Genomic DNA, 12,354 nt, shown 5'->3' with positions numbered 1-12,354 from the left:
ACTAAAGTGACAAAGTGACATCAGTTCTCACGTAGCACATGAACAAAAAGGAGCCTTTTTCTCTAAATGTTTGAAATCGTTCACAAGAACAGCGAATACAGCAGCTGAACTATCAGCATGCTAGCATCGGTGGATTTATAGGATCTCCTCCAACTGTTTCTAATCTTAAGTTGTCAGACAAGTCAATTATTAATAACATCAGACATACATGCACTGTTCTTGTGAATATCAGATTTTTGACCCAGGGTGGCAAAAAGGTTCACTTTTTCTATTCACTTGGCACAATAAAATGTTTATGCATAGGCCTTTGTGGGAAAGACAATAGCAACGAAGTCCTATGTCCAATTTGATTGAAAGTTTGATAAGGTTTCCCTGTATTCTCAAGATGTACAGTATCCACTCAGCTATAACTTCAACAGGTAAGTTGTTATGGATCTAACTTAAGATTTGGAGCAATTTTGTTTTTGCTTCAAAAAAAAAAACCCAAAAGGCACAAATATCACAAGATCCTATGCATCTTCAAACAGAGAATGAGGCTTCCCAAAGTTATAAGTCATTTGATCAAATGTGGAGACACAGTGAGGGGTGATTGTGTGTATTACTAGAGATTCCTGAGGTCTGTTTCCACGCCATAGATCAGAGCCTTGAGTTGATGTAGCTCACTCTGCATCTTCTTTGATCTCTTAGCTGTCTGATGAATATTATGCAGCATGAACATATCACCATCTTCCCCAACACCCACTGTCACCTGTTCAGCATGGCAACAAAACAAGAAGGGTTTACATTACAAAGCACTGACAATGATCCAGGGCTAGGGATGTAGTTGATTCCATTCACAAGTCCACCACAAGTCCAGACACAAGTAATTCGTGAGTCCATCACAAGTCCAGGCACAAGATACACTGGATGCCTTTGTCAAAGCTCATTTGAATAGCTTGTGAGTTAAATTGGTGTTGGAGGACTTGTGGTGGACTTGCAGGGACTAGTGATGGACTCGACTACATCCCTGCAATGATGTCCTTGCAATCTTGATTTCAGTGACAACATCATTATGGACTAAGATGACATAACATCTCACTAACAGAATCTGCTTCTTGATTTAGTCAAGAGCACGTTTCATGGAATGCACCATTTTACTTTATATAATCGACATACAGATCGTTGTCATTTGATTGGTGGAACTCACATCATGTGGCATTCGTTATTGCTCCCATTCACGCCGGGGCTCAAAAAGTCCCATTCGCCTATGGGGAATGGGAAATACTATTGAACAGTTAGGATCATTCTTGTTCCATGACGCAGTTGTATGCAAATGCATGCTGGTGTGCGCGTTTAGCATTGCACGTAGCCAGCGTTGGGTTCAAACATTTTCGTGAAGGGGTGGTTTGGAAGAGAAAAATACATTTTCAACCAATTTTATATTGAAATAAAAGTTCAAATATCAAATGACAAGGATCTATGTGTCAGTTATATAAAACAAATATAAAAGTTCGACATGTTTTTGTACATGGTGGAAGTGTGGCCTTTATTTATGGAGGTAGTCCAGTAAAATGGCCACATATGGGGCTAAGCATGACCCAGCCTTTGGGGTACTTGTTCGCAGTGTCCGCACCACGATCTGCATGAACTGCACTATAGCTGACCAACATAGGAAAGTAGAAAACAGCAACGGACAAATGCAAACTAACAACATGACTGACATGAACAGACAATACTCCACCTTGTAGAGTTGCTTCTCAACATCCTTGAGTTGGTTTCTCAAGATTCGGGTATCATTCTTGAAACCTTCTATCTCCAGATTCCGTCGCTTCTCCATGGCCTCATACCGCTGGTTCATCAGGTGTAAACGCTTAGCAAGCTTTTCCGTCTTATCCTGTGGATAAATAACCACAAGAATGAATGGTACTAGAAACAGGTTTCGGCAATAGATCAGAAATGGCTTAAACTTTGCATGAGCAGTTGGTACTGTTTGAATATCAGAGTTTATTTTGTTCACTTTTCGATAGCAATCAGAACAATCCACTGAAGGGAATTTGAAGTCGGAATTCTATTTTTGATACATTTTGGTACCAACAAAATAGGATTACATAATAATCCTGTTTTAATCCTAAAAATGTGATAAATAGTGATATGACAGTATTCTACCAATACACACACACAAATATGTACTCATGCCATCAGTTTCTGTCATGAGAAAGTATAGGTCATGAAAAACTGACTGGACCTTTTTTTTTACGTTTTGCGTAATTTGTTTCGCTTCAGTGACTTCTAATATTTCAGCCTTCGAAAATGTCCTTCCGTTACCGAAAAAATACATATTTTTAATTTATTTTCAAAACTTGCAGTATGAATGCAATGAAAGTTATTGTGCAAAGCAAGTTTAGGTAGGCCTTCAATATGACATTATAACTGACACTGCTGTACGTATCGTTTTTTAATTACAATTAATTAAATCCCGTCCTTCCGTTACCAAATTGGTAACGGAAGGACGGTAACGGAAGGACAAATGTTATTTTTATCAAATGTAACGACATTTGTGCTCATGTTTGAAAAATGAAAATCACTGCAACTACATGCATGTATAATGCGCATTGAAAGGACATTCATGTGACCCACCTTCACAAAGCTGGTATGAGCAGGGCAAGGTGTTCATTACAAAGGATGGCACAGGCATATGTATAACATGTACATGTACAATGTACATGTATGACAATGTACCGGTACTCATACATGTATGGAGTTGTTGCAGAAAATCAAATCATTAAGTTGCTGCTATCACCATTCATGGACAATAGAGAAAGATACAATTTCTGTGAAGCCATTCCAGAAGCAAATTAAGTAAAAAATGAGATGGCAGAAAGTACCAGTGCTATTGGGCACTTTCATACAATTTACATGTGTAAGACATGTGAGGTGCAATTTTTGACAAATTAAGTTAACAACTTCAGGCTGGATGTTTATAAGATAATTATTGTTAATACTCTAAATCATTAAAATTTGATTTCAAACACTGAATTTAGAGTTCAATTAAAAGCAACACCTAAAACATTTTTTAAAGCACAATGATTCTGAAGCCATCAGTTCTACCTGTAGATGTTTTTAATGTACATGTAAGCTGGTCGCCCCTGCCCCCCCCCCCCCCCACCCTTTAGGTAAACCACTGAACCTACTGGTGTTATTATTAAAAGTTGTTGGTGAACATGTAACCAATATACTCAAGTGCTCAAATACTGTGTATTTAAAACTTTTAAGGATTAAGGTGATGGGTTTGAAGTCCATTTCTGTAGTTGTCTTGTGTTCGTGAATTATGTGTTTTGGTTGTTTTCATTTTTCATTTGTTATCATTAATTAGCAGGCTTCTATCTTTATCTCAATAGTTTCTTGGGTATAATTATTTATGCCAGGTCTGCATATTGTTGATTTCACATTCAGTTACACATTTCAGCAATTTATTTCACTTGTATAATTAGTGTAAATTCACATTTTATTCATGCTATAATTGAGTAAACCTTTTGTCCTTCCGTTACCGTCCTTCCGCTACCAAATTATAATCCACTTAAGACATTGTAATTATATCACCGAAACACTTAAAGTCAAATGAAAGGTGGTATAGTATAGATAAAGCCGCAGGGATTCCATTTCCTACCTTTGAAATATAATTGCCCCATAAAATTCACAGAGTTTATGCAAAACGCGTGTAAGTTGGAAAACCCTCGTCCGTTTTACCGTCCTTCCGTTACCGACCTCATTAATATTCATAATTCATTAACGAGAGGTATGCATGCCCCCCAAAAGTGTGGAAATTGAAGGTAGCATTATAGCAATACCATTGTGACATTTGCTTGCTGTAACTAATAACAGTGGCTGTGATAGGCACATTTGAAATTTTGTTTAATGAGCGAAAACGTCCTTCCGTTACCGTGGAATTGCCCAAAAGCAGTAAAAAATTCTGAGCTCTCCATAGGTTTGTGCACAAAAATGGACGCACCCAGCAGTGTACATTCTGTACAGTAAGTTAAGTCTCTAGTCATTTTAAGCTACAGTCCATCATTTGCAGCTATCCAAAAAGTAACTGATGTAATTATCGTTGAAAAACATACTTGGTTGGTTGACAGTACTAAATTCTCTCTGAAATTATTCTTTCTGACATGCTGTCATTTTGAAGAAATCAACAAAAGAAGGTCTTCAGACGCATCGTTGGAAATTTCTGTTAGTAGTTCGCTTTTTTATTTGGCGAAGCACGCACAAGCGTTGACACGATGCAAACGTGCGCGCAGTTGCCTTAATTCATCGTATCAGTGCATGACACCGCGTAGCTGCAATCGGCTCAATGAGAATGTGTCTCAATTCAGGCCCAATTCAAAACATGATTCAGCAACATGATTCAGCAACTTTTATTTGAAATCGAGATCCGCAGGCCCGGTTCTGTGTTTTTTTTGTCCCGTTCTGTTCACAAACTCATCTATGTTTCAAGTCACAGACCATACAGGGATGAAACTGGCCTATGGGGAAAAAATCTGAAAATAGGCCGGCCAAAATTCTGTGTCCGAAATCTGGGCTGCGCCGCAAGTACACATACGTACTATATGTACAATAAACTTCGTGTTCAATTTCTGGACATCGCCTCCTTTTTTTCTTTTACATGTACATGTAGATCCAAATGAAATTTTACGATGTGAAAAATGTTCAGTGTTTCCATAAGATTAAAAAGCCCGAATTAGGGTTGGAGTTTCTGACTCGTAATTAAAGAAATTCACATCTTACTTGAGACACGGAGAAAGTCAAGGAAAAAGTCCAAGACAACAAGTCCACTAACGCATGGTAGGTGGAACTGGAAAAAGTTTGGCATTAGGCCTGCCGTCTTTTTCGTACAACAACTGCCGGTGAAATTTGTCTTCTATGCTCTCCTCGCCTTCCTCAAGATTTTGCATGGAAGAGATCGTCAGACTAAAACCACCACGTTGCAATCATTCAGTATCATTTGTACAACACTGAATAAAGTAGATCTGCCAAAGTCCAAAATGCTCCTTATGTGCGATTACCCCAATAGTTTGATTGCAGCTTTTGAGGGGGCCATTCAGTTGTGACTTTGTAACAAGATTCTTTTGTTTTGCTAACTTTTGAAAAAAAAATGATTTCTGAATGGAAAAGTTAGTTCTTTTTTTAAAGCAATTCAAACGAATTTGCTTGAAAATGATCATTATTGTATTGTATTTAACTTGAAATGATTTCTTTGTGCAGGAAGCTTCTCTATAATGCCCACCTCAATTTCCAAGTTCTGTGTTTGTCTCTCTTCCAGTGCATGATCTGAGATGACTAAGACGTCATCTTTGGAGACATCTAGTTGTTCCTTACATCGATCCAGCTCCTGTAGTAGACGGTCCTTCTCTGCCATCCAGACTCGCTCCTGAGATCGTCCTTCATACTTCAGCTCTAGATAGTCCTTAGTGCTGTCATACAACATCTGCTGTGTACGATGTAACCTATTAACAGAAGAATGTCCATGACAAGTGATGTATGATGGTTGAACAAGGTAGCTGAATAAAGGATACACATTCTACTTTTGTTTAAAGAACGGTAAGTGTCTTATTAGTCATTCATAAGATTTCATTTCATTTTGCGTCGGGGTGATGTAAATCAAATTAGGTTTTGCCCTTCACCGACATATAAACACTGTATACTCTCTGTGTTACCTCCCGAGTGAAAGTTGAAAAAAATCACTCCGGTCAAACCCATGACCCTCCTGCTTTCTAGTGCAGATGTCTTACCACTTGACCACCGAGCTAACGGGATCAGTTGGCTGGTTCGAATCTGATGTACATAGCAGCGGGTACTACATTAACTATTCATAAGATGGTAAGACATCTGCAATAGAAAGCAGGAGGTCGTGGGTTCGAGTCCCACCGGAGTGATTTTTTTCCAACTTTCACTCGGGAGGAAACACACTGAGAATACAGTGTTTATACATCGGTGATGGACAAAACCTAATTTGGTTTTATTAGTCAATTGACTCATGTAATTTCAGCAAGCACACACTGCATATGCCTCCATGTTATTTTGGCAAGATGTGTTGCCAATATACTAGTGTGGAAAGACTGTGGTTTCTAAAATAACTAAGATCAAAGTGCTTTACATTATTATTACCCCTGATCATTGGGCCAATGAAACATTGCAAATACAATCTCAGCTTCCTGTGGAATATGGATTTTTATTCACGAGGAAGTCATTTTAGTCATGTTCCCTGACAGTATTTTATAAACTATTGAATAGGATGGTGCCAGACTATTTTTGCATTCTAGCCTCACTTTCAATTTTTATTTTAAATGTGGCTTAAAAACATTAGGGTATGTTTAACAACAAATTTAAATTTTCATTAAAGCAGACTGGTATTAATTTGTAATTAATTTTATGTCACTGCTTTAATTTCTCTTTGCAAGTTCCAAATATGAAGATTTTACCTCGCTTTCAATTTAATATAGTCGACTCCTGAATAAAGCCCATACAGCTCGGTGTAGTCATTTCGACGCAAGGTAGCTAAAATCAATCACAATTGCGATCTCTGTTCTCACAGGTACCCATTTACTCCTGGGTGGGGCGAAGCAATGAGTGACAAAGTGTCTTGCCAAAGGGAACATGCACCATAACCCCAGGCTGGACTCGAACCCACAACCTGTAGAATTACCCACAGACAACGAGTTCAATGCTCCAGACCATGAGGCCAGGGCACTCCACATATTTAGAAATGTTTTGCCAATTCATGCAACAACACAAACACCAGGTAATATAATCTATTTGAAACCCCTGCCCGTTGTCCAAACTGCACACATGTGCATTTATCTTTATTGGTACCTTCAAGGATGTAACTGGGGTCCAAGTTGCTGGAGGGCCCTAAAGGGACCTCAGTTTCTAGTAGGAGGCAGTCTTTGAGCAGAGGGGTCCATGCCCCTCATCCTCCTCCCCTATCATTAGCTATGCCACTGGGCACCTTTGTCAAGTTCATTTAAGATTATAAGGAATCAATGAAGGGAGTTCCTACTTTTCATTGAGGGAGTGAATCTTGGAGCGATCTCTCTCAATCACAGTCTGCATCTCTTCCATCCTGACCCTACGATCCTCCAGCAAGGCTTCCGTCCGCTCTCTAGATAGCTCAGCTTGTTCCTTCATCTGAGATTGTAGAGCTTCAATCTGTAGCAACAGACTCTCTGGCTCTGCCTGCTGCTGGTCTGAATCAGGATGGACAGCTTTGGGCTGGGCGCTGTTGGACTGAAATGAGGATTGGAAAATATTGATGGATGGTAACAGGATCAACCTGCTGGTACAGACTCGGACAAAAGAAACCACCATTTTGGAGATGATCTGATCAATTATCGTGATTGAAGCAACTTTACTGGGATAACGTATGTAACTAATCTTGGAAAGTTCATGGTATGATGAGGCGGCTTTTTTGCCAAACTCACTTCTCAGGGGAGTAACTACAGGTAATTTCATCAGCTGATCAAGGAATTATCAACACACCTACCAAAAGCTGCAACAGATATATATATTTACTATTAATACTATGAAAGTAAGTAAAGTCTGTCATTAGCCAATACATCTCCGGTTTCAAAGGCATGAAACGACCGAGGATATTTTTTTATCCCCCCTGGATAGGATGCCAGTCCATTGCAGGTTACTTCCCAGCTAATATCGGTACCTATTTATACTCCTGGGTGGAGAGAGGCAAGTGGGGGTGAAGTGGCTTGCCCAAGGACACACATATAACCGGCAACTAGATTCGGACCCCTGACCCTCTGATCATGAGTCACAAACCTTAACCATATTAATGCTTAAAAAAAAATTAAAATCCCATAGACCTTATAAATAGTTAATGCGATGCCCGCTGCCATGTACCCCCTTATGAAATTCCCCCCAGTCACCACAGTGTGGAACTTCTGTGTGAACACAGTGTGTTCACATAGTGTCCATACGGTGTATACACTGTATGGTCACACTGTGATCACACCGTGTTCTCTGTGTGTGACACTGTGAATTTGGAACAATTCATAGTGTCATGACTGTGTGAACACAGTGTGTTCACATAGTGTACATATGGTGTATACCACTCAGTGGTCACACTGTGATCACACTGTGTTCTCTGTGTGCGACACTGTGAATTTGGAACAAATTCATAGTGTCATGACAGTGTGAACACAGAGTTTTCACAGTGTGCGCATATAGAGATCACAGTGTTCACAATGTGTGCACACTATGTGAACATATAGAGTTCATAGTGTTCACACTGTGTGCACACTATGTGAACATATAGAGATCACAGTGTCCACACTGTGTGACAATTTAGAGATCACAGTGCCTGCACAGTGTGACCATATAGTGATCACAGCGTCCGCACAGTGTGACCATATAGAGATCATAGTGTACACACAGTGTGACCATATAGTGATCACAGTGTCTGCACAGTGTGACCATATAGTGATCACAGTGTCCACACAGAGTGACCATATAGTGATCACAGTGTCCGCACAGTGTGACCATATAGAGATCACAGTGTCCACACAGTGACCATATAGTGATCACAGTGTCTGCACAGTGTGACCATATAGAGATCATAGTGTACACACAGTGTGACCATATAGTGATCACAGTGTCTGCACAGTGTGACCATATAGTGTTCACAGTGTCCACACAGTGTGACCATATAGTGATCACAGTGTCCACACAGTGTGACCATATAGTGATCACAGTGTCCGCACAGTGTGACCATATAGTAATCATAGTGTCCGCACAGGGTGACCATGTAGTGATCACAGTGTCCACACAGTGCGACCATATAGTGATCACAGTGTGCGCACAGTGTGACCATATAGTGATCACAGTGTCCACACAGTGTGACCATATAGTAATAATAGTGTCCGCACAGTGTGACCATATAGAGATCACAGTGTCCACACAGGTGACCATAGAGTGATCACAGTGTGCGCACAGTGTGACCATATAGTGATCACAGTGTCCACACAGTGTGACCATATAGAGATCACAGTGTCCACACAGTGTGACCACATAGAGATCACAGTGTCCACACAGTGTGACCATATAGTGATCACAGTGTGCGCACAGTGTGACCATATAGTGATCACAGTGTCCGCACAGGGTGACCATAATAGAGATCACAATTAAATACAGTTCACAACAGAAAGTTTCCATTATGCATGTTTCAAAGAAATATTTATTGCGTAAATTTTGAACTTGGTTTAAATACATGTATAAATAATTGTAACGAACCATAAGGTACAGTGAATACTAACAGCACACGATAGACTATAAACCACAGTTTGTTGTACCAGCACAAAGACTCTGCAATAAAATGACTGAACCGTGCGAATATCCGAACTGTTTCTGGGTTTTTCCCCCAATTATTTTGGCTTTGTACAATAACTGACCTGAAAATCGCAAATGCAAAACCAACACCGACCCTACTGAAATGAACAACCTGACCCGACCCAAACTTGTTTTGGGGTTGCATTTGCAAAACATTAGTTTCGTTGCCATTAGTCATCGGTTTGGTGGCTGAGCGAGAATTAGGCACTCATGCATTAACAAACTTTGACTAAATCAAGATCAAGAAAATGTGTTCTCCCCTAAATAAAGCATTCACTGAACTAAAACTTTATGAGATTGATTTTCAGTTCCAATCTTTAGATTCGTAAGCACTTCTGTTGCTTCAAATGAAACATTTCAAACATGTAAAGGAAAATGGTCCATTCTACCTTAAAGACAGTAGTTGAGTTTCCATAACTTGAGAACTTTTCCCTGTTGAACACTTATGGAAAAATAACAGTCACCCTAGAAGAGAACATTGATCAATTATTCAGATACGTGTATTAAAATATTTGATACTGCCTGTATTTTAAGTAATGACCGTACAACGGTAAGACTTAAGATGAAGGTGAATGGGTCCCAGGCATGTCCCTCCATCACGTCTCCTTTCTGGCGCAAACTTGGCAGGAGATGCAACAATCAGCAACCAGCAACATCCATCACCTTGCCATTCTGAAGCTTCTTGGATACTCGCTATAAAAGACAAATCAAACATACTTATAATTTATTTTGTATTAATTCAAAACAATCCCCAGTCGGGGGCCTGGAAGAAGGTCGTAAGGGCAAGAAATGGGTCAAAGGTCAAATTCAGATGTTTCGGATAATCAATAGAGCTTGGGAATATGTGTCATTTGATATATATATTGTCTTGAGGAGCTACGTCATTTGACGTAATTAACAGTAAACAAAGGATGGAAGGAGGATTTTTAATATATTACTGCCCGGCAAAAGGATGTTTATGTAATACCTATGTACGCAAGGCCAATTTTGTTCCCGTCAAAAGGACGTAAGGATTTCACATGCAGCTGAAGCGCACGTTTAAGGAATGGGAAGTTCCCGGTAAAAAGACTTTAGCATTAACTTTGAAATGTCTTTACAAATAAGTAATATTTTGACCTAAAAATGTCCAAAATTATTCTAATTATCGACAAATGTCATCCTTCAAAATTTCAATTACAAGTGATTTTTAATCAAAAAATGGCAGCACAAAACTTTCAACTCGATTGTCTCCAAAAGTGCTTTTAGCGTGCCGTGCCTGGCCTGCTAATGTCCTTTTCCTTTTCACACGAAACATAGGGGCAGATCCTGTGTGTGTCACAGCAACAATTTATTTTACAGGCGAACATTACACCAGTATATTTTTTTTGAGGGGGTTCAGAATTTACATTAAAACCAGAACAATCTGCAAAAATGTTTAAATCTGACAGACTTAAATACATGTACATGTATATGTACCTGTTTTAATTGAAAAGACATATTTGTCCCGTCACCTGCTGTCTTCAGGTTCCACTCTGACTCTGGCCATCATTGATGAACTGTCTTCAATCACTTGGTCATGAGCCCATTGGTCTTGGATGAGAAAAAAAAATCTCTTATTCTCAAGATCAAACATGACAAGAAGGATGTAAACATGGTGGTACAAGTTTAAACAAATCCACAACAGATAAAGATCAAGGCATCAGGAAAAAAAGATAAAGGCAGACTGTAAGCATGGGTAAACCAAACAAAACAAACGTAAACGCAAGTTGTTATAATATTATCAAAGTGGCTATCGTTACGACAGCTGTAACGCCATTTTCAAATACTTCATGTATTATTTGTAATCATTACTACTGTTACGGCCTTGTAAAAAACAATGCAAACGAATATCAGATTTACAGATGCCCAATATTCTTCAAGATCGGACGTTGAATGCTATTATGCAGAGAACCAGTCAGTTCTGTAACGATAGCACTTAGCAGTCATGCTAGTTGAAAGTCACGTCACAGCTGCCGTAACGATAGCCACAACGTAAATAATTATACTTCTACAGCAGTACTTAGAAATGTCCATAAGTTTGGGTCATGTTTGGATGTAGGGCTAGTCAGGATAGTGTCGAGGAAAAGTTAACATGTGCTTGCGTATAGCCCTGCCGCAACTGTTTTGCCACATACTGGACTCTAACATGTCTAAGCTTCCAGATTAAAAAACAAGAACTTTAGTCTTTACTTACTATTAAACTTTAGGCACAATATAGTGCTACATGCAGTAGGCTACTTGCAGAAAAAATGACGAGAAATACATGTACATGTATGATGTACTATGTCCGCACTGTACCCAGACTCCACAGCATTTCAAATGACACGAACCCTTTCGAGGCACCCGTCTGTTGTGTATGGTGCATACATTTATAGCCTACTGCGTGCGTGATTCTGTGTGTGTACATGTACAGTACGTGTACATGTGTCAATATTTTGTCTATCGTTTAGCGGAGAAATCGAATGAAATTAATCAGAAAAATGCTGCGAATTAAATCCAGGTTTGTCTAAGACACATCATAACAATAACAACGAAGTTTCATGGCAAAATCTTACCTGATATTTCAGTAAAACGACGGCGATTGCACGTTGCTGGAACACACATGACACATGCAGCAGTACTGTCATGGCGGTTGGCGAAGCAAGGTCAACGGTCGTCAGGCCTGGCGCGCGATTGTAAATTCAAAGAGCGTACTCTGATTGGCCAGCGCGTTACAACCTAGGATGCTGTTGCAAATTACGCGTCATATGATTGGTTGGCGTCACTGTTTTGGCATGCATGCACACAAACTCGCGGCTTTTGATATATGTTTCTGTAAAAAGGCAACAAGTTATTATTTTTCCTGACACGATGTTTGCACTTCGAAATATAACATGTATGTATGTCGATACAACATTCCACAACTGACAAAAATTAACCGTGAGGGTAACGCAATTTCAAGATGCATAAAAAAAGAATGTT

At 39.4% G+C, this 12,354-nt stretch overlaps 1 protein-coding gene across 1 annotated transcript; it reads right to left on the bottom strand.

The window, feature by feature from the left end:
• Positions 1–601: 601 nt before the first annotated feature.
• On the bottom strand, positions 602–12,020 carry LOC115926724 (coiled-coil domain-containing protein 77-like). The gene is made up of 5 exons (XM_030992212.1): positions 11,949–12,020; positions 7,037–7,263; positions 5,264–5,483; positions 1,721–1,873; positions 602–748 (listed from the first exon to the last, which is right to left on the bottom strand). The coding sequence occupies exons 1-5, from the start codon at positions 12,018–12,020 to the stop codon at positions 602–604; spliced, it is 819 nt and encodes a 272-aa protein (XP_030848072.1).
• Between the last annotated feature and the right edge of the window lie 334 nt (positions 12,021–12,354).

The sequence above is a fragment of the Strongylocentrotus purpuratus genome, unplaced genomic scaffold, assembly GCF_000002235.5.
Source record: "Strongylocentrotus purpuratus isolate Spur 01 unplaced genomic scaffold, Spur_5.0 spur5_contig_107, whole genome shotgun sequence".
NCBI classification, from domain to species: domain Eukaryota; kingdom Metazoa; phylum Echinodermata; class Echinoidea; order Camarodonta; family Strongylocentrotidae; genus Strongylocentrotus; species Strongylocentrotus purpuratus.
The sequence above is the reverse complement of the archived record's forward strand: the minus strand, read 5'-3'. Positions and strand labels throughout refer to the sequence as shown.

Coding starts and splice junctions, on each gene's coding strand:
- LOC115926724 (XM_030992212.1), bottom strand. CDS start 12,020: ATGACAGTACTGCTGCATGTGTCATGTGTGTTCCAGCAACGTGCAATC. Junction 5,484..7,036: donor ATTCACTCCCTCAATGAAAA/GTAGGAACTCCC, acceptor TTCTGTTAATAG/GTTACATCGTACACAGCAGA. Junction 749..1,720: donor TTGAGAAGCAACTCTACAAG/GTGGAGTATTGT, acceptor CATGCTGAACAG/GTGACAGTGGGTGTTGGGGA.